Source organism: Poromitra crassiceps (assembly GCF_964638095.1).
Source record: "Poromitra crassiceps genome assembly, chromosome: 11".
NCBI lineage: Eukaryota > Metazoa > Chordata > Actinopteri > Beryciformes > Melamphaidae > Poromitra > Poromitra crassiceps.
The window spans coordinates 15,779,508-15,803,781 of record NC_139643.1 but is presented as its reverse complement, the minus strand read 5'-3'; the positions used below and the strand labels follow the sequence as shown (position 1 = coordinate 15,803,781).

General features: G+C 45.4%; 1 protein-coding gene across 1 annotated transcript in view; it reads left to right on the top strand.

The window, feature by feature from the left end:
• The window catches only part of LOC310784857 (glutamate receptor ionotropic, kainate 5-like), a gene marked incomplete at its 3' end in the record, with an annotated part of 140,745 nt that overhangs the window by 35,837 nt on the left and 80,634 nt on the right, over positions 1–24,274 (top strand). Inside the window, exons 7-8 of the mRNA XM_083645893.1 lie at positions 9,374–9,535; positions 17,010–17,162. Of these exons, the coding sequence (XP_083502019.1) occupies positions 9,374–9,535; positions 17,010–17,162 (315 nt within the window). The remainder of the gene's footprint in view (positions 1–9,373; positions 9,536–17,009; positions 17,163–24,274) is intronic.

The window sequence follows — 24,274 nt, the reverse complement described above, 5'->3', positions numbered from 1 at the left end:
GGGGAGAACATGCAAACTCCACACAGAGAGAAAGGCCCTTACGACGAGATACCCCACCTGGACAGTAGGCACTGAAGATATGGGGGGGAACACAACCACAGCGCCCACAGTGTCCCAGGCAAGAATCAAACTCAGGACCTTCTGACTGTGAGGCGACAGCTCTACCACTGAGCCACCGTGCCCCTGAGCAGGTAGAGGCTAGGGATTCAGAAAGGTATTGTTTGAAAACTGATAAAGGAACCAGAGAAGCCAATTTAAGATTGGATAGCAGGTCATTCCAGGACCAAGGGCCAAAATAAGAGAAGTTTCTTTTACCAGATTCATTTTCATTAATTTGCACATATTTAAAAAAGACAGAATGAGCTGGTAGAGACAGGAAACCTTATTTGCGCTTATTCTGGGTCTCTACCTTCATTCCTTCCTTCAGATCAATCCCAACATTGCTCTCTCCTTCCTCATTCCCTTTCCTTGAACCTCCCTCCTGCCAATCCCAGCCTCTCTGTTCCCCCTCCCACACACGTCTTTCCTCACATGTCATGTGACCAAGGTCATGTGACCAAGACAACAGAGAGGAAGGAGGGTCATGTGACCAAGACAACAGAGAAGAAGGCAGTGAGACAATGATGAACCTCATCATTGTCCTAATAGGATGCAGGGAGTTAGAAATGGGATGGAACGCTGGCTCAGTGGTTAGCACTGCTGCCTCACAGCAAGAAGGTCCCAGTTTCTCCGTCCCACCTCCTTTCTGTGTGGAGTTTCCATGTTCTTCTGTGTTTGTGTGGGTTTTCTCCAGGTGGACAATGGAGACAATGGAGAAACAAACCCAGTTGGGCTCATTTGAGGACAACCTAATCGAATGCATGGACTTGTTTTCTTTATCATATCCCAAGACTAAAGTTCCCAGGCGTTAGCAAGTCGACTCTTTTTCTTCTTAGGCAATAAAATAACTTTGGTTATGTTTTGGGTTATGGTTAAATATCAAAATGTTTTCCGCCTGTTGCCTCACCACATCACCTTTAGTGTGCACCGGCATCATTCAATTTCACAGCTGTGGTGTCTATTTCAGATGTTGTGAAAGTTGTATAGTGGTCCTCCTGACCAATAGCCAACATAGGACGCATTTGGAACGCGTTGTGTCTCCTCCAATCATCTCAGCCCCTCCACAACTCCCCTGTCTCATCAGAATTGCATGCTGGGCCGGCTGCTGTTTGTCATAGTTATGGTGTCTCTGTCCAGTGGCGTTGTTCTTGTGCAAGGAGATAAGCCTCCGTCTGCGAGCGCCACTGTCTCGCAGCCTCTAACGCAAGGGTGCCGCACACACACAAGGGTGAAACCAGCGCTCCCCGTGCCAGAACTTTGGACAGAGACCAAAGTAAAATTGCACTACCAACACACACACGCACACACACACACACACACACACACACACACACGGGCGCACGTGCGCACAGATAAAAACACCTATATATATATATATACCTGCAGTCCTGTCTTTGACCCGTCTTTACCTTTGTGCTGAAACACACGCTGACTGCTGACTGTTAACACGTTCACTGCCAACGACGTGTAAACACGTTTTCAGAATCCAGCTGTTGACTGCCAGCGACGTGTAAACACGTCCTTGGCATCGATTTTTTTTTTTTGACGGTGGGTTGTGCATCTAACCCTTTTACATATCTTATATAAGTATTGGACGTGTACAACGTGTACAACCCATTCCACCGACCCACTAAGTGGCGACAAGGAAGTAGGAAGGCAAGCAAAAAGCAGTGTGATCCATTTCCATTCTCATGAAAATGGATTGGCGGAGGCGCTTTCGTTTTCGCGTTGATTGCTGGCGGTGCGGGATTGCAAACTTGCATGGTGGATTGCGGATGGAGCACACTTTGAGGCACGCAGCGTAAATATGACCAGAGTCGCAGGGGCTTCATCGGAGCTCTCGGCCAGGGCTCCGGGAGGCGGGCGAGTCCAGCCGGGCTTCCTCGGCGAGCGGCCACGCAGACAGGCACAGCCAGGCACAGCGGCAGCGGGGCAGTGAGGCTGGTGACAAGCAGCAGGCCATTTTGCCTTGCAAAATAGCACCAAATTGGAAACAGCCATAAAAGGCTTTTAGAATGGGATTTTCAACCCATTCTTTTTTGTTTCTTTTTCGCTCTAATTTAGAGTAATTTAATTTCTATTCAGAAATTTATTTGAGAGGTCGAGAGTATGAGAAAGTGAATTTGCACAGGTAGGAAAGTGCTTGTGACACGGCGCTGCAGCCAAGAAGAACGCCCACGGAGGGAGGAGTTGAGCAGAGGGGAGTTTCCTGCTGTTATGGAGGAAATTACTGTTCAAAACTATTGTTTAGGTCTTACTGATGCCAAAAATGAATGGTTAAAGTGACTGTTCTATCGAATTTCACAAAAAGCCGTTTATCTCTGAATATTTTTTCTGACGCTAAAACCATGCTGTATTCAATTGCTAATGCTTACATAACTACTAACTCTACAAACTAACTCTTTTAGACAGAGAAAGTACACATTCTATTAGTACTTTTGAGATATTGTATGTTCACAAACTCCAAGCAGAAAAGAATCCTCGGCTCTTGTAAAATGAGCCAGAATCCTCAAAAAACGGCTTGGCAGAAGCTACCTACAGCAAAAAAAAACGGCTGGCAGTCAATGTGTTAAAAGAAGAGTGGGATTCAAATGACACAAAATAAATAATTAAAAACAGGAGAGGTTATGTAGGACACATACAGCAGTAATTTAACACAGCCCGGGTATTGTGCTAGTACCAGTCACACAGAGACAGGTATTGTGCTAGTACCAGTCACACAGAGACAGGTATTGTGCTAGTACCAGTCACACAGAGACAGGTATTGTGCTAGTACCAGTCACACAGAGACAGGTATTGTGCTAGTACCAGTCACACAGAGACAGGTATTGTGCTAGTACCAGTCACACAGAGACAGGTATTGTGCTAGTACCAGTCACACAGAGACAGGTATTGTGCTAGTACCAGTCACAGAGACAGGTATTGTGCTAGTACCAGTCACACAGAGACAGGTATTGTGCTAGTACCAGTCACACAGAGACAGGTATTCTGCTAGTACCAGTCACAGAGACAGGTATTGTGCTAGTACCAGTCACAGAGACAGGTATTCTGCTAGTACCAGTCACAGAGACAGGTATTGTGCTAGTACCAGTCACACAGAGACAGGTATTGTGCTAGTACCAGTCACAGAGACAGGGATTGTGCTAGTACCAGTCACACAGAGACAGGTATTGTGCTAGTACCAGTCACACAGAGACAGGTATTCTGCTAGTACCAGTCACACAGAGACAGGTATTGTGCTAGTACCAGTCACACAGAGACAGGTATTGTGCTAGTACCAGTCACACAGAGACAGGTATTGTGCTAGTACCAGTCACACAGAGACAGGTATTCTGCTAGTACCAGTCACACAGAGACAGGTATTCTGCTAGTACCAGTCACACAGAGACAGGTATTCTGCTAGTACCAGTCACACAGAGACAGGTATTGTGCTAGTACCAGTCACAGAGACAGGTATTGTGCTAGTACCAGTCACACAGAGACAGGTATTGTGCTAGTACCAGTCACACAGAGACAGGTATTGTGCTAGTACCAGTCACACAGAGACAGGTATTGTGCTAGTACCAGTCACAGAGACAGGTATTGTGCTAGTACCAGTCACACAGAGACAGGTATTGTGCTAGTACCAGTCACACAGAGACAGGTATTCTGCTAGTACCAGTCACAGAGACAGGTATTCTGCTAGTACCAGTCACACAGAGACAGGTATTGTGCTAGTACCAGTCACACAGAGACAGGTATTGTGCTAGTACCAGTCACACAGAGACAGGTATTCTGCTAGTACCAGTCACACAGAGACAGGTATTGTGCTAGTACCAGTCACACAGAGACAGGTATTGTGCTAGTACCAGTCACACAGAGACAGGTATTGTGCTAGTACCAGTCACACAGAGACAGGTATTGTGCTAGTACCAGTCACACAGAGACAGGTATTGTGCTAGTACCAGTCACACAGAGACAGGTATTCTGCTAGTACCAGTCACAGAGACAGGTATTCTGCTAGTACCAGTCACACAGAGACAGGTATTGTGCTAGTACCAGTCACACAGAGACAGGTATTCTGCTAGTACCAGTCACACAGAGACAGGTATTCTGCTAGTACCAGTCACACAGAGACAGGTATTGTGCTAGTACCAGTCACACAGAGACAGGTATTGTGCTAGTACCAGTCACAGAGACAGGTATTCTGCTAGTAGACATAATGCATAAATACAGTGTGTGTGTGGGGGCGGGGAAGGGGAAGGGGGGGGTTGTTTTCTCTGAGGCCTAATAGAAATGGGAACATTCCTGGTTCCTGGCAGAAGCCTGGTTTAAGCAAAAAAGCTAAATTGGTATTGGTGTAAATAACAAATGACAGAATAGTGATGTTAGGCGAGGAAGTCTTGGCTTACAGCATTATAAATGGCTGGCCTCCATGTTTGAGCACACAGCTCTCCCTGACACGTCTTCCTGTCCCCACTGTATAAACGTCTCTGTGTGCAGCGAGGGTCAAACACAACATCGGCTCAACTTCATTAAATTCCAGCTAAATTAGCGCCGGAGCGCCCATTGACTCCTGACGAATGAATGCCTTTTGGGCCTGTTCCAGTTTCTATTTGCATAATGCTGTCCCCACAGGTAACACCGCACAAGGACATCATGATGTGATATATGTGCTGCAAAGAGACAGAACATACAATAGACAGAGGTTTTCAAAGTGGGAGGCGGGCCTCCCCATGGGGGTGGGGCTCCAAGCAGTTTCAGGGGAGGCTCAGTGAATGGTAGTGATACAGCATGACATTGGTTATCGAAATGAGATCATATAGAATAGCATAAATATGTGTGATTTGGTTAAAGAGATAGTTCAAAGATTCAGTCGTTTTAGGGGATTTTAAAGTTTTTCCCACTTTCCCACAGTCAGAAACAAATACATGTCTTCAGACAGACCTGTGTTATGTATTTGTTGTCGTCTGAAGTATGTCAAACAGCAATATCAGGATATCCTGGCTCAATTGTTGAGTGTCTATGGGATCAAATAATAATCGTGATCCATAGGCATCCAGGAATTGAGCAAGGGGGGGGGGGGGGGGGGGTGCTTTTTCCAAGCTTTGTCTGCGGGGAGGCCCACAGTCTCTGACTTTGAAAACCCTGGGACTAGGCTATAATGTGCATTTACTCTACACATCTCCTTGCAACTACAGCTGGCACCATCATGGAAATCCATTGGCGGATTGGCTGTGCACAAATAATATCTAAATCTCTCACGGCCAGCTAGAAACAGAGCCAGTTGAGTCAGCTTGTTGTGGTGTGGCTATATAGATCCATTCAGTAATGATCTCAGTCAAAGTGAATCGTGTGATGAGGTGGATTTGTGTCCAAATGTAGGTTAGTGTCACACAGTAATGCAGGAGCACACTGGAAACACACAGTAACGCTGGAGCACACTGGAAACACACAGTAACGCTGGAGCACACTGGAAACACACAGTAACGCTGGAGCACACTGGAAACACACAGTAACGCTGGAGCACACTGGAAACGGGAGTATTTTATGCAACAATCTCCATATTCTCTGATTTACTTAGCTTAGCACACAGCTTACTTTACATACATTTTAACCGTGAGTCACATTTCATGTTTTGGTTATAATTTACGCCTAAGCCAAACCATAATCCTACTCTTAAACAAGCTGTTTTACGTTTTACAACATAACCAAAGTTCTTAAAGTAATTGTATTTGTCTTTAATGTCGGAAAGGCAGGGAGGTTTTCAAATTACCCGCCGTTTGGTTTCAAATTTACATTGAGATTGTAGGTTTGCAAAATGTAAAACATTTAAGAAACACATTTTGCAGCCGTTTTGTTTTGAAATTGCCGTTAGATATTCGACATATCCCTGCTTTGCTTTGAGGACACATGAGATGCTAATGTTCTCGTACTGCAGAGGTCCTCGCTGCCTCTGTGCTCTGCTGCGGTCTGCTGACATCACAGCATCACGCCTGCCCTCTGCTGGCAGCTCTGAGCACTGCAGGCCTGTCTGACGTGACAGCATCACGCCTGCCCTCTGCTGTCAGCTCTGAGCACTGCAGGCCTGATGTCACAGCATCACGCCTGCCCTCTGCTGGCAGCTCTGAGCACTGCAGGCCTGATGTCACAGCATCACGCCTGCCCTCTGCTGTCAGCTCTGAGCACTGCAGGCCTGATGTCACAGCATCACGCCTGCCCTCTGCTGTCAGCTCTGAGCACTGCAGGCCTGTCTTTCTGCTTTCTCCTCCCCTCCAGCCAGCAACTCTCTGTCACAGCTACAGTTGGACGGCGCTCTTGGCCGTGGCTGAAATTGATTTGGCAACCGGCGGACACGTCAACAAACAACAGTTTCCCAACAAGCTGGGACATGATTGAGTAAATAACTGTCGAGTGGAAAAAAATAAAAGATAATAACCCTCAAACACGATTAGCAGTCACGCTAAACGGTTGGCCGCCGAAGGTTCCAGGGTTGAAATATTCCCAAGATCCTCGACTGAATAGGACATTAGGCGCCTTACTGGTGAAGATAATAATTCTCACATAACTGATCAATGGATGTGACTGTCCTTCAGGTGCCTTGGTGAGGCTCCAGGCCATGTATTGTAGACCCAGGTGCAGCTTTGGTCAATTCAGTCCATGTTGCTCTTTCCAGAACATTTGGCTTTGTAAATGTAATCAGAAAGTCTTATGAAGATTAAGAAGAGCTCTCAGTGCAGCAATGAAACCTAAAGCTGAATAATATAAACGTCCCAAAACAAGCTTCTACAATACATCACATTATTATGTTAGGCATTTAGATGCTTTTATCCAGGGTGACTTATGATGGATGCAACAGCAACCGAGAGCTGACAGAGCAAAGACCCAAACCTCAGCACTAAAAACTATATTGACAACCTGTCTAACTGACTCACCTGTCTTAACAACCTGTCTAACTGACTCACCTGTCTAACTTCATCTTCATCGTCTTCATTCTCCTTACACATCCAGGTGCAGTTTCCAGCAAGCCCACATCACAATTTATACACTAATTCTATGTGTTTAATGCAATATAAACATACTTATAATATGTTATAATCTGCTTATAGCACTGTATAATCGTAGTTAGGACCCATGCATATGAATAATGCTTTATAACAATAATCATATCACATTAATATAAAGCACAGTGCAAGTCCTGTTTACCTTAACCTTATAAGCCATTATAAAATGCTTTATAATGTTTTCTGATTCCTGTTAGAAAGCATTGTGAATATTTATGAGTGTTATGAGCACATCATAATACATTATAAGTATGTTTATATAATGCATTATAGACATGGGCGTTTTTTCCCCCTCTCAATATTCTGTAATGATATGATATAATATTGTGTTGGACTGTTCAGACAACATCCCCCAGCAGAAGCTAAGTAGTTTGACTGTAAGAATGTGTGTCTGCCTGCCAAACACAAAGCCTCCAGGGCCGCAGCAACACTTTGAGTCTGTTTGTTCCAGCAGTGTGTAAACAGCACACTTCTTCTTCAAGGAGTATTTGAAGTCCCATGCAGTGTTTGATGTCCATCTCATTTCTTTTTCTCTCCTTGAGAGAGTGGACTGGAGAGTCTGCAACCGACTAAAACAACAACAAGCAAAACAACACCCAGTCAAAGCCCTCGCTCCCTTTTGCCCTTCTCACCCTTTCCGCTGTTCTTTGATACGTCCCGTCGTGTAAGCTCCTCCCCATCCCCCCGGTCCCGTCTCGTCACATGGCTCCCTCCCCCCCCCGACCGCTTCAAAACAAATTATTCCCCTCTCATCTTGCTTTTCTTTTTTCTTTTCTTTTCTTTTCTTTTCTTTTCTTTTCTTTTCTTTTCTTTTCTTATATTCTCTCTCTCTCTCTCTCTCCCTCTCCCTCTCTCTCTCTCCCTCTCTCTCTCTCTCCCTCTCTCTCTCTCCCTCTTTCTCTCTCTCTCTCTCTCTCTTGTCTAAGGGACTGTTCACATATGCATTTTTTTTTGGAAGAGGGTAGCTCAGTTTGACAACAATGAAGCCGATGTGGAAATGCCTTTTATGACCTCAGTAGACACATTCTTAATATACGGTAATGAGTTTATGATCTGAATCACTGGTTTCAACTCTTCTTATATACAGCCTGATGTTCACTTTGTAAATAATGATCTCATTTAGAGTCAAATAGATGATCAAGCAGACTATGTTTTCAGGTGTGATTGACAGGTCACCTGTCACGATCGCAGACCAATAGCAGGGAAGCTGCTGTCTCTGTAACCAGTAACCTGGTTAACACTTCTAGCAATAGTGTTGTGGGACAAGCAAATGCTTACCAGATATTTCCAATACATGTCCAGTATAATCCATATGACCTTTATCATTGCTGGTACAGTAACGTAAATTCATTGATTACAATGTCCTATTTCTCCACTTTTCTCTATAGACACTTTCACTTTTTAATTGTTGTTGGGAAATGGCCAGCGGGTGTCACCGTCATCACGATGGAGGCAGTTCACATCACGCGGCGCTTTTCTGAAAAGTTTAATATTTCTCACATTTGGAAAGAGCTTCGCTGGGTCCAGTCCCTCCCTCCCACACCACAGAGTTGAGTTTGGCTGCTCTTGGTCTTGCGTCGTCATATGCAAATGCCTTTTCTCGGGCTTTCTAACCTTCCAAGCCAATGAGCGCGGCCCAACAGGCGGGGAGCAGCCGTTGTCAAGTGTGGTTGTTGTCCCCAAGACCGGTGGGATCCATAATAACGCCTCCCCGAGGAGTATAAACAACAATGGCTGCCATTGCCTGCTGTCGAGGCTGTTTTAAATTGATTACAAATTGATTACCAAATACTTAGAAATCTGTACAGCACACTGCTTGGAGGGCATTTTTTTGTTTTACGTTCGCCCGACTAACGTAAGTTTCAAGCCGATATACGTGCTCTCTAGTGATTGGTTGGAATTCCCCTGGAGGATCTCATCATAGAAGTAACTCAGAGTAGAATCTCACTAGAAGAGGAAAATGAGAGTACGAGTTGAATATCCAATATCAGTCTGAATATCAGGCTAGAGGGCAGCTGGGGAAGAAAAGCGATGTGTGGAAACAGCCCCTAATTTGGGACATTTCTGAACAAAATGTAACATGTTCATCACAAAACAGACAAAACATGCAGTTGACCATATTAGCAGTGACGATACCTCCCATTCTTCTCTCTCTGTCTCTCTCTTTTTTCTCCCCCCTATCTATCTCTCTCTCTCTCCCTCTCCCCATCTCTCTCTCTCTCTCTCTGCAGGACTTCCCCCTCCTGCGTCTGGATGACATTGTGGACGATCAGTCCAACATCGTGGGCTTCTCCATGCTGAACAGCAGCCATCCCTTCTACCTGGAGTTCATCCGCAGCCTCAACCTTTCCTGGAGGGAAGGCTGCGATGTGAGCCCCTACCCCGGACCAGCGGTGAGAGGGAGAGGGGGAGAGAGAGAAAGAGGGGGGGCGAGAGAGAGAGAGATGAGGGGAGAGAGAGAAAGAGAGGGGGGAGGGGGAGAGACAGAGAGAGAGAGGGATGAGAGAGAGATTTTTTACTTTTAAAATACCTTTATTTACAAGTTAAAAAAATCAATAGGGACAGATTTATCCCACACACACCAGAAAGAGAAATCAGACTCCAAAAAGAGTTTAAAAACCCATGCAAATACAGAATTACCCCCCCCCCTCCCTCCAAAAGGTAATCAAATCAACATCCACTCTCCTATATATATATATATATTACTTAAAAATAAAAGAATAATTATTATTATTATGATAATAATAATAAAAAGTAGCGTTGGCACACATTTGTTTCGTTTAACAGCAGCTACACTGAAACATAATACTAGAGGACACTCGGTAGAGTGCATACCTCCGCTAACCTTTCTACAAAGTTACCTGAATCCATTTGGAAGTAAGCTCCTTTTTCTGATTGGCCACGGCCATTGTCACGTCCCCTTTTGGCCAGTGCGGGTGGAAAGTGAATCAGTTCTACGTTGGCTCATGGCCTACTTTTCTATGAAACGTTGTGCAAATCCTCTCGTAACTGTTTGAGATATCAGGTTTATATAAACTCACTAATAGACAGACACATATCCTGTTTATATAAACTCACTAATATACAGACACATATCCTGCAGACAAACAAACTCACTAATAGACAGACACATATCCTGCAGACAAACTCACTAATAGACAGACACATATCCTGCAGACAAACAAACTCACTAATAGACAGACACATATCCTGCAGACAAACAAACTCACTAATAGACAGACACATATCCTGCAGACAAACAAACTCACTAATAGACAGACACATATCCTGCAGACAAACAAACTCACTAATAGACAGACACATATCCTGCAGACAAACAAACTCACTAATAGACAGACACATATCCTGCAGACAAACAAACTCACTAATACAGACACATATCCTGCATACAAACAAACTCACTAATACAGACACATATCCTGCAGACAAACAAACTCACTAATAGACAGACACATATCCTGCAGACAAACAAACTCACTAATAGACAGACACATATCCTGCAGACAAACAAACTCACTAATAGACAGACACATATCCTGCAGACAAACAAGCTCACTAATAGACAGACACATATCCTGCAGACAAACAAACTCACTAATAGACAGACATATCCTGCAGACAAACTCACTAATAGACAGACACATATCCTGCAGACAAACAAACTCACTAATAGACAGACACATATCCTGCAGACAAACAAACTCACTAATAGACAGACACATATCCTGCAGACAAACAAACTCACTAATAGACAGACACATATCCTGCAGACAAACAAACTCACTAATAGACAGACACATATCCTGCAGACAAACAAACTCACTAATAGACAGACACATATCCTGCAGACAAACAAGCTCACTAATAGACAGACACATATCCTGCAGACAAACAAACTCACTAATAGACAGACACATATCCTGCAGACAAACAAACTCACTAATAGACAGACATATCCTGCAGACAAACTCACTAATAGACAGACACATATCCTGCAGACAAACAAACTCACTAATAGACAGACACATATCCTGCAGACAAACTCACTAATAGACAGACACATATCCTGCAGACAAACAAACTCACTAATAGACAGACACATATCCTGCAGACAAACAAACTCACTAATAGACAGACACATATCCTGCAGACAAACAAGCTCACTAATAGACAGACACATATCCTGCAGACAAACAAACTCACTAATAGACAGACACATATCCTGCAGACAAACAAACTCACTAATAGACAGACACATATCCTGCAGACAAACAAGCTCACTAATAGACAGACACATATCCTGCAGACAAACAAACTCACTAATAGACAGACATATCCTGCAGACAAACTCACTAATAGACAGACACATATCCTGCAGACAAACAAACTCACTAATAGACAGACACATATCCTGCAGACAAACAAACTCACTAATAGACAGACACATATCCTGCAGACAAACAAACTCACTAATAGACAGACATATCCTGCAGACAAACTCACTAATAGACAGACACATATCCTGCAGACAAACAAACTCACTAATAGACAGACACATATCCTGCAGACAAACAAACTCACTAATAGACAGACACATATCCTGCAGACAAACAAACTCACTAATAGACAGACACATATCCTGCAGACAAACAAACTCACTAATAGACAGACACATATCCTGCAGACAAACAAACTCACTAATAGACAGACACATATCCTGCAGACAAACAAACTCACTAATAGACAGACACATATCCTGCAGACAAACAAACTCACTAATAGACAGACACATATCCTGCAGACAAACAAACTCACTAATAGACAGACACATATCCTGCAGACAAACAAGCTCACTAATAGACAGACACATATCCTGCAGACAAACTCACTAATAGACAGACACATATCCTGCAGACAAACAAACTCACTAATATACAGACACATATCCTGCAGACAAACTCACTAATAGACAGACACATATCCTGCAGACAAACAAACTCACTAATAGACAGACACATATCCTGCAGACAAACAAACTCACTAATAGACAGACACATATCCTGCAGACAAACAAACTCACTAATAGACAGACACATATCCTGCAGACAAACAAACTCACTAATAGACAGACACATATCCTGCAGACAAACAAACTCACTAATAGACAGACACATATCCTGCAGACAAACAAGCTCACTAATAGACAGACACATATCCTGCAGACAAACAAGCTCACTAATAGACAGACACATATCCTGCAGACAAACAAACTCACTAATAGACAGACACATATCCTGCAGACAAACAAACTCACTAATAGACAGACACATATCCTGCAGACAAACAAGCTCACTAATAGACAGACACATATCCTGCATACAAACAAACTCACTAATAGACAGACACATATCCTGCAGACAAACAAACTCACTAATAGACAGACACATATCCTGCAGACAAACAAACTCACTAATAGACAGACACATATCCTGCAGACAAACAAACTCACTAATAGACAGACACATATCCTGCAGACAAACAAACTCACTAATAGACAGACACATATCCTGCAGACAAACAAACTCACTAATAGACAGACACATATCCTGCAGACAAACAAACTCACTAATAGACAGACACATATCCTGCAGACAAACAAACTCACTAATAGACAGACACATATCCTGCAGACAAACAAGCTCACTAATAGACAGACACAGCCAAACAGCAGCAACAACTCTGTTGGGGCCTGGCGGAGCTAATGACTGCATCTGTTTGAACTGTCTGTCTGTGCCTCTGCAGCCAGACGACACAACACACAGCTCATATGAATTCTTCCTCTTTGATGGAAATGTGTCGTTTAGACCTTCATAGTTTAAAGACATGTGAGACGCGTGGATGTTATGATGACCACAGATTGCACTTCACTGTAAACTCATTCAATTTCTATTGAGCTGCGTTTGAGTCACTGTGGCGAGCGTGGGCGTTTCATTAAACACAATTTCACAGCTCTGAACGCACTTCATTTAAGTTGGATGACATTATGACAAGTACTTAATCCCATTTGGTGGAAATTTGTCATGCGACTGAAATGCACGAAATAGAGCAGAATATACAAGTGTACACACACACACACACACACACACACACACACACACACACACACACACACGCACGTGCACACACACAGCATCGGTCTCCACCCTGGAACAGCATATTATATTAGGAAATAAACTGATACTAAAGCCTTTTCCTTTGAACTATCCATTAATTATTGTTGGATGAACTTGCTGTGAACTGAACATGAAATTCACATTAGCTGAGACATTCTTTTCCCAGCACCTCCTATGTTGTCTATCCCTCGGCGTCACTATGTAGAGCCAAAGTTAACGTCACTTCCTGCCTTTCTCTGTGTACCACCAGGGTCTGAAAAAATATGAATGGTGGTGAACGAGACAGAATTGTTTTTTGATCCCGTTTGAATTGTTATGAAATGTTATTGAAATGTTCAATTTTGGTCCATTTAAAAGAGATCTATGCATGTTGAGAAAGTCGCAGTTTGTCCTGAAACTGAAACGTAAGGTTTAGTTTTGTCAATCAGCTACATATCATGTCGCACATTATACGTCACACCATCAACAACAATGGCCTGGCGGGAGAGACGTCACTTACGCGACTGGTTGTGCGTATCTTTCTGATTTATAACTTATAGCGCCACAGTTTTATCACAAACTGTGACTTTCCCGACTTGCAGAGTTATCTTTTACATTGACAAACATGACGGGCCCTATCGTCCCACTGGCCATATATTAGCGCTTAGCGCCAGGCGCAGCCTATATTAGTGGCCGTGGACCGGCGCACTCCCTATTTTCGTGTCGGCGCTACAGGCGTCCTTAAGCATTATAACCACGCCTTTTAAGCGTAGAATTATTCACAACGTGCTCATTGGAGAAGTGCAGTAAACGAATCACAATGTCCCTTTCATGTTCCATTCCACGGAGCGATCCAATCCGGTCAGAAAAGCCCGACCAAAGCGCTCTGAGCTCTGCCCCTCCCTCTTTCATCCCCGTCTGTCTCCATATATATTATTCCATATTATTATGCTTCTCAAACCAATCTCACTGCAGTTTAAATACAGCAAGCATGTAAATACGCTACACTATAGCAAGATCAAAGTGAAAATAATGTTCTAAACGCATCGGCTAGAAAAATATAGCCTATCCCTGGATGTCATGATGAGATTAGATTGGTGAAAGTTTGGGCAGAATGATATCGTTTTCTCTCGCTACCTTTCCTTCTCCCCCACTGCACAGGTAGGATGATGCAACAGCCTCTGAATGACAGGGGCTCAAAACTACGGTATAACAACTTTTTTTTCATCGGTCATTGTACCTGTCTGACGCGCGAGAGAGAGGGGGAGAGAGAGTGAGATGGCAGAGGAGAGCTGCGCGTAATTACGCAGAGTAATATCCCCGGCGCCACTGAATAAGGCCTGGTTTTGAAAAGGGCTAAGCGCTAAACGAACGCCAGGGGGGGAAGATATAGCGTTAGGCCGGTATTTAAGGCTGAAACGCCCATTCTGGCCTATTCTGGCACTGCGCCACGCCTCTTCGGCGTAAAGCTAATTTCGGGACCTAAAAACATGATGCTATCTTCCCGAGGCAGGCGCAAAGCACGTTTTTTTGCGTTGAATGCCAGTTTAGCGCCTAAGGCCAGTGGGAAGATAGGGCCCGACGTGTGTACTCTGTGGCACAATTCAAACGGGATCAAAAAAGTATTGTATCTCGCCGTTCACCACCATTCATATTTTTTCAGATGCTGGTACAGCAGTCTGTCCGGAGGCAGACACCCGGTCCCCTGCCCTGGGGGCTCCTGCCCCTGCCCTCGGTGTTGTGCAGAGAGCCAGCCAGTGACTATGCACTCCACAGCGCTGTATTTACATTATATTGTGTTGGACTATTATTGAAACGTGACCAGTATTTATTTATGACAATAAATAAAAATGTGAAAAAGTTTACATGTGGGTCTCCACCCAACAGCGACGATAATACTGTACTCATGTTAGACAAAGACGATTTAACTGGAATTCTGTTGCTAGGGAACAGGTGAGCCCTAGTTTATTTCCTGTTGGCTATTGTATTAACGAATACTGCAACAGGAAGTAAGTGAGAGTATTTAGAATGTTTATGTTGTCAAGTTGAAATGGTCTATAGGCATACTGCATTCCATACATGTATTTAACCCTTTAGTAGTGTACTGACATGGTGACAAATGATATATAATCAAATAATCAAAATATTGGCATTTCTGTACAGCTCAAATATGCTACCCGCCGTGTAGCCGAAGCTTTCTTTCCCTCTCTCTCCATCTCCATTATGAAATGAATCAATCTCTTTGATGTTGTTTGTTTGTGATGTGGGCGTGGCCCCAACACACCTGAGAGCACACACCTGGAGTTAAGAGTGCTTTCACACTGGTGCACCGGTACCGTTCCCGAGCACACCTGTCCCCAAATTGAATGGGGAACCGTGACAGGGTCCACTTGAAAAGGTGGTCTGGAGAATGCTTTGGCATGCCTGGGGACAGAAAAATTGATATATTTTGGGCATTATGGAGTGTATTTTCTTCTAAGGGTAATTCTTTATTTTCAGGTTCCCTTCCATCTATTTCCCTCCAATCAAAACGCTCAAGTCTGTCTCGTGTTCAGAAAGAAGTTGCATGAATCAATCAGGTCCTTTCAACTGATTTATAAAGCAGGGAGACACACCTACACACACACACACACACACACACACACACACACACACACACACGCACGCACACACACACACACACACACACACACACACACACACACACCTACACACACACACACACACACACACACACACGCACGCACGCACACACACACACACACACACACACACACCTACACACACACACACACACATGGCCATCCATCCAGCGCCTCTCTTCGTTATCGTCAGTGTGCAGGCTGTGCTGCTGTCCCTCCACACCATTACTTTGCCTCCCCGAGTGTCAGTTTGAGTGACAGCTGACCAAACACAGCCCAGCGCCGCCTGATAGCATCGCCCAGCCGCACTGCCGGCCCACTGAGCGCCGCCTGATAGCAAGGTTGCTGCTGTTCTGATACCATCCCCAACCTGCTCATCTGTGTGTGCACCTACACGCAGACGCACGCACCACACACACACACACACATGCATGTGCGTGCGCATGCACACACACACACACACACACACACACACACACACACACACACACACACAGTGCTCATGTGTCTGTGTGTCAGATTCTTTTTATACAGTCTGCACACATCAAGTGTAATGGAATGTATCAGGTTTTTGGCAGACTGGCTGGTCGGTCAAACGTATCTGTTGAGTGATGAGGAAATAGACGCCTGAAGAAGCAGAAAAGAACCCGCGCAGCATATAGGGCCTATATTATACTTAGGCTATATCTCACTTGTACGAGTGCCTCGACCTCTACGAGAAAATAGACAGCACCAAAGTCATCATGGTCTCTGATGTTCATGCTAACACTTTAGCATATATAGTAAACTATGTTGAGTGCCAGACTCAATTCCGTGGTTTGGCCTGCGGGGCGGGCGGGTTGGATCTTATCTTATCTTATCTTATCTTATCTTATCTTATCTTATCTTATCTTATCAAAAGAATGTGGTAGAAATGTGGTATAAAAGCCACAAGAGGCTTTACAATGACTTTACAACAGCTGAGCGCTGTTGTCAGCTGGATATTAACTTTTCATGTGTCAAAACCCTCCATGAAGTTGCGTGTGTTTGTTTCGTGTGTCTGCCCCACCCAGCTGTCGTCGGCGCTGATGTTCGATGCGGTGCACGTGGTGGTGGGCGCCGTGCGGGAGCTGAACCGCAGCCAGGAGATCGGAGTGAAGCCTCTCAGCTGCACCTCCCCGCTCATCTGGCAGCACGGGACCAGCCTCATGAACTACCTGCGCATGGTACACACACACACACATGCACACACATGCACACGCAGACACATGCACGCACACACACACACACCGACAGACGGACACACATGCACGCACACACACACGCACGCACATACATGCACGCACACACCCCGATGTTAACATTCCTCCTCACCTGCTTATTTTACCTGCCAAAAATAATCAGTACATTTTTCATCCAAATCTGCCGCCCATATTCAAGCTCATGAAGAGACGAGCAGATTTAGAGTTTGAATTGAAAATGTGCTCCTGCTCCCTCGTGTCACTTTGGCTTTGTTTCTTCTTCTTAGTGGCCTCAGCTTCCATGCATCACATGTCACATGATGCACCGTCACATGACTTTTCTCCTCATCTTAGCCTGGTCAAGCATCCAGACTGCAGACAAACAGAAGTTTAGATGTGTCATAGAGCAGCATAGCATTCAGCCAATCAGGAGCCCGATTGATCCATTATTTTGCTTTGATTTAATTTGCTTACGGACTGAGAGAAGTCCCTCCCCTTCCGGTCGGACTTTATCTGAAGCAGCGTCTGAAAGAATATGAATGGTGGTGAATGGTGTGAGAGGATCATTGATAAAAAAAAAATCATTTTTATCCCATTAGAATTGTGCCATGAAGCACACATATGTTGATCGATTTAAAATATATCTTTGCAGGTCAAGAAAGTCGCAGTTTGTCATCAAACTGTTGCACTAGATGTTAGAAAGACTACACACAACCAGTCGCATAACTGTAAGTGATGTATCTCCTGATTCCATGATGGACTGTCTCTTCTTCTCTGGTGTTCATACCAAAGAACTTACATCAATAAGAACCATGATGGACTGTCTCTTCTTCTCTGGTGTTCATACCAAAGAACATACATCAATAAGAACTGTGATGGACTGTCTCTTCTTCTCTGGTGTTCATACCAAAGAACTTACATCAATAAGAACCATGATGGACTGTCTCTTCTTCTCTGGTGTTCATACCAAAGAACTTACATAAGAACCATGATGGACTGTCTCTTCTTCTCTGGTGTTCATACCAAATAACTTACATAAGAACCATGATGGACTGTCTCTTCTTCTCTGGTGTTCATACCAAATAACTTACATCACTAAGAACCATGATGGACTGTCTCTTCTTCTCTGGTGTTCATACCAAAGAACTTACATAAGAACCATGATGGACTGTCTCTTATTCTCTGGTGTTCATACCAAAGAACTTACATAAGAACCATGATGGACTGTCTCTTATTCTCTGGTGTTCATACCAAAGAACTTACATCAATAAGAACCATGATGGACTGTCTCTTCTTCTCTGGTGTTCATACCAAAGAACTTACATAAGAACCATGATGGACTGTCTCTTATTCTCTGGTGTTCATACCAAATAACTTACATCACTAAGAACCATGATGGACTGTCTCTTCTTCTCTGGTGTTCATACCAAAGAACTTACATAAGAACCATGATGGACTGTCTCTTATTCTCTGGTGTTCATACCAAAGAACTTACATAAGAACCATGATGGACTGTCTCTTCTTCTCTGGTGTTCATACCAAATAACTTACATCACTAAGAACCATGATGGACTGTCTCTTCTTCTCTGGTGTTCATACCAAAGAACTTACATAAGAACCATGATGGACTGTCTCTTATTCTCTGGTGTTCATACCAAAGAACTTACATAAGAACCATGATGGACTGTCTCTTATTCTCTGGTGTTCATACCAAAGAACTTACATCAATAAAAACCATGATGGACTGTCTCTTCTTCTCTGGTGTTCATACCAAAGAACTTACACAAGAACCATGATGGACTGTCTCTTCTTCTCTGGTGTTCATACCAAATAACTTACATCAATAAGAACCATGATGGACTGTCTCTTCTTCTCTGGTGTCCATACCAAAGAATGTACATCAATAAGAACCATGAAGGACTGTCTCTTCTTCTCTGGTGTTCATACCAAATAACTTACTTCAATAAGAACCATGATTGACTGTCTCTTCTTCTCTGGTGTTCATACCAAATAACTTACTTCAATAAGAACCATGATTGACTGTCTCTTCTTCTCTGGTGTTCATACCAAAGAACTTACTTCAATAAGAACCAAAGGCTAATAATAGGTTGTTCCATTGCAACATCATCACACAGCAAATCTGCCATTTTGGCCTGTAGGAGACTACATTTGATTGGCTGTCTGTGCTGTTGACCCACTGGTACAAGGAGGCTTTTTCTTTCCAAGGCAAAATGGCAGCGGCGCTGTTGTCAAAAAAGCATTCGAGCTTTTCCTCTTGCCTTCAATACTCTTTGTTCATAAAATACAGGAATACATCGTCACTCTTAACGAACTGCACTGCTTGTCAGAGAACTGAGACTCTCTGTGCTGTTCTTTGGTGCCACCAGAGTTCAGATGGTGTCGCTCTACCTGGAGGAACAAACCAGACGAAGGAAGAAAAGGCTGCAGCGTTTGAACATAAAGGTTGAGAACACGCTGGCTGCTGAACGCAGCCTTAACGTGTGCTGGTGTGTTTCTACTGATGGGCTGAGCAGATGAAATCCTCCCTGGAGTCTGCAGCCAGGATTAGATCCTTTCATCACTGCTGCTTTTGGACAGACAGAGAGAGAGAGAGAGAGGGCGGGGGGAGAGAGAGAGAGAGATGTTAGAGCTCTCTCTCTCTCTCTCTCTCTCTCTCTATCTCTCCCCCTCACATTCAATTTACTCTCTTCCACCTCTATCTGTGTCTGTCTGCCACTTCTTATCTTTTCCATGCACTGAGCATGCGTCTCTCACTGTCTCTCTATGTCTGTCTGTCTGTCTGTCTGTCTTTCTCTCTCTGTCTCTCTCTATACGTCTCTCTCTCTCTGTCTCTCCCTCTGTATGTCTCTCACTGTTTCTCTCCCCCTCTCTCTCTCACACACACACCTGCTCACTCTCTTTCTTCCCTCCATCATAGACATTGTTCTTGTCACTCTCAGTGCATCACTTCATCATCTCTACACTCTTTTCGGCTGCATCCAAAGTACTCTGTGTGTGTGTGTGTGTGTGTGTGTGTGTGTGTGTGTGTGTGTGTGTGTGTGTGTGTGTGTGTGTGCGTGCGTGTGCGTGCCTCTCTCACTCACTCTCGGCTGTTACCGTTTTGGGGTGTAATTGATCTTGAGTTACGCAGACAGACAGGCAGGCACACACACACGCACACACACACACACACACACACACACACACACACACACACACACACACACACACACACACACACACAACAGCCATACTTCTCAGTGTCTCAGCTCTGTCACTGATCTGATGAACTGCTGTCTGCCTGGCTTTGCCTTCTCTCCAACCCTTTAACAAGACATGGCTGTTTGCAGCTCTCCTCTCTAGTCTCTATGACTGATGCAACACAGGACATTTTCAGATGAAGACATGGCTGTTTGTAGCTCTCCTCTCTAGTCTCTATGACTGATGCAACACAGGACATTTTCAGATGAAGACATGGCTGTTTGCAGCTCTCCTCTCTAGTCTCTATGACTGATGCAACACAGGACATTTTCAGATGAAGACATGGCTGTTTGCAGCTCTCCTCTCTAGTCTCTATGACTGATGCAACACAGGACATTTTCAGATGGAGACATGGCTGTGTGCAGCTCTCCTCTCTAGTCTCTATGACTGATGCAACACAGGACATTTTCAGATGAAGACATGGCTGTTTGCAGCTCTCCTCTCTAGTCTCTATGACTGATGCAACACAGGACATTTTCAGATGAAGACATGGCTGTTTGCAGCTCTCCTCTCTAGTCTCTATGACTGATGCAACACAGGACATTTTCAGATGAAGACATGGCTGTTTGTAGCTCTCCTCTCTAGTCTCTATGACTGATGCAACACAGGACATTTTCAGATGAAGACATGGCTGTTTGCAGCTCTCCTCTCTAGTCTCTATGACTGATGCAACACAGGACATTTTCAGATGAAGACATGGCTGTTTGCAGCTCTCCTCTCTAGTCTCTATGACTGATGCAACACAGGACATTTTCAGATGAAGACATGGCTGTTTGCAGCTCTCCTCTCTAGTCTCTATGACTGATGCAACACAGGACATTTTCAGATGAAGACATGGCTGTTTGTAGCTCTCCTCTCTAGTCTCTATGACTGATGCAACACAGGACATTTTCAGATGAAGACATGGCTGTTTGCAGCTCTCCTCTCTAGTCTCTATGACTGATGCAACACAGGACATTTTCAGATGAAGACATGGCTGTTTGCAGCTCTCCTCTCTAGTCTCTATGACTGATGCAACACAGGACATTTTCAGATGGAGACATGGCTGTGTGCAGCTCTCCTCTGTAGTCTCTATGACTGATGCAACACAGCAGTGATCCAGCTCATATCCAGTTGTTATAGTGGTGGCTCTTTGCTGGGAAAAATCCTCTGAAAGTTGCTGGGTTGGTTTTTATGTTTCCAGTTTGGTTGGAACCAACAGAAGAGCTGTGCAGTTAGCATGAGAAGTGATAGCTAGCATGGCTGAACAGACAGAGAGAAGAAGGGACACTCAAACTGCATCAACAGAAACGACAAGCTCCGCCCACCCTGTTTGATTGACAGGTGTTTCATTCTCACCTTCTCTTCTCACTCTGTGCCCCCAATGTTCTTTTTCCTTCACCTCTGTCTTTAACTCATCTATCACTTCTCTCACTCGTTATCTCTCTCTCTCTCTCTCTCTCTCTCTCTCTCTCTGTCTCTCTCTCTCTCTCTCTGGATTCAGTTTAATTTACAATTCAATTAAAATGCTCCTATTTATATAAATGATAAAACTGTAACTAATCATTCTATATTCTGTTTACTACCATGTATACCTTTGCTTTTACTTGTATTTATTTTGTATTTTGCCTTTATTCATACAGGGGGGCCTGAGAGTGAGCTCTCATTTACAATAAGAGCGCCCTGTAGCGAAGCTTGTGGGCTTGCTGGGGGCAAAGCTTTTGGGCTTGCCTCGTGAAGTGTGCTGGATCGTGGATGAGGGCTCACTGGCTGTGATTGGTCAGAATCACAGGGATGGAGATAGGGACCGAGATGTCGGTCCTCGGACGCGGCCGAAATACCACTTGTGACCTGGCTGGGTGTAAGGCAGTCGGTCACCAGGGCCTGGCTGCTTGTAAGATAGCCAGGATTCAGCTCGGGTTCGGATTTGGTCATGCTAATGGTTGACATTATGAAGGTAGAGTAGGAAGTAAGAATACCGGAAGTATAAGGAAGTACCGGAAGGAGGAAGTAGTATAGCGTCACAGAACACCTTGTTTATATCCCTGCATTTGTGATGTCACAACGTTCAGGGAGCTATGACATCATCGGTGTTATGTCTGACATCGCCGATGACCTCACAGGTGAACTCTGACGTCATCATTGATGATGTCATCATCATTACGTCGTTGGCGCGCCGGCTCGTGGGCGTCGACTGCCCCAAGAACAGGCCTGACGGTGGGCCATTATGGACCCTTTTCTACAGCCGCTCCCAGATTCCTGTGGGGAATCTGTATTCTTCCAGAAATGGCCGGAATGGCCCTCCAGTCCCACCTGGTATTGGCAGGGCTTGGTTGATTATTCTGGCAGTGAGGGGGGCTGTGGTCCGCTTGGCCACCGGCCGGGTGTAGGTACGGGTCTACACATTGTTGTCCAGTCCCGTACATCACAAGAGCCAAGATTTGGCGACGGTCCTCGTTGGCCAGGATGTGTGTGGGAGCTGGGGGTCTACCCAGCAACTGCTGTAGTGAGCTGTAGTGGCCTCTGGGGGCTTGAGTTTCCAGTTGAGGAAACTCAGCGGCGTGAGGTCAGCGCGGGAGCCGCTCAGGAGCCGGGGGTCTACCCAGCTACTGCGGTAGTGAGGAGCCTCTGGTTCTGGTGGCTTGACTTTCCAGTTGAGGAACCTCAGCGGCGTAGGGTCGGTGAGGAAGCAGTTTGTCTGCCCTCGTTGGAGGGAGGCCTCCGCCCCTAGTGCCTCGTTGGCCGCCCCGTGGAGCGCCGGTGTGGCATAGGTCTGCTCTGGACGAATTGCCGGCGAGACGATGAGGGAGACGGCCGCCCCGTGAAGCATCTGGGGCTCCTGCCTCGCCGTCCTCAAAGGCATGTCCACTTGCTCCACTTGCTCGGACTTCTTGGCCTCCCTAGAGGCCTTGGCTGGAGTTGTCTCCATGAGCCCGGGCAGGGCCAGGAGGTGAATTCTGGGAATAGGTAGTTGAGATGGCTGGTCCCGCCCTCTAGGGGGGTCCCAGCTGTCGTGTCCAGCTATCTTGTGGGAATGATTGACGCCGTCCGGCTGGCTGTGCCCTGTGCTGTTGGTCCCAACGTTCGCCGTGCCTACCTGAGTGTGGGGTATCCCAGTGGCGGGGTCGGCCGCCCCGTTGCACTGTATTGCATGCTCAGGGTCGGCGACCTCTGTCCTAGGTGGGAGTGTTGGTGGCATTGGCACTGGAACAGTGGGTTCCGTAGTTTGGGTCGTTGGCTCTGGAGCCACCGTGCTGACCTGACCCTGGTCGCCGGAGGTGAGAGGCACAGGTGGAATGTTCAGCCGGGGTGTGGCCACCGGTGAAGTGGGTGGCGCCCTCCGGGGCTCCTGCTCAGCTTGGCTCAGGGTTATCTGCTCTCTAGCTTGGAGGGCCTTGGCCTGGAACCTAGCATAGCCCTGCGCCATTACGGCTTTCATCCTTAGGACCTCTTCATGTAATGTTGCTTGCTGTGCCTTCCTCCTAGCGCTAGCGTGGCCAGAGGCCGGTAGGGCTCTGGCCTTGATCCTTAGGAGCTCCATAAGGTTCTCTGCAGCTTCATCTGCCTTAAACTCAACCCTTATCTGGACTAGATCTGCCTCAATTTGTGCTACCTGAGCAAGGAATCGGTTTTCCTGGTGGCTGCGGATGAGCTCCTGCCCCGATCGGATCGTCTGGTGGGAGTGTAGGGGGTCTGGCCCCTGAGTACTACTCCGAACCCTGGATACTCTGCTGTATCCAGATTCGATCTGGTGGGGGAAGGGTTGCTCCTCTGGTCGGCGAGGTGCCGTGACCAGGGAGAGCTCACCTGACTCCTGCTCCATCTCTGAGCGTCGCAAGTCCTCTGATCCGCTCGAA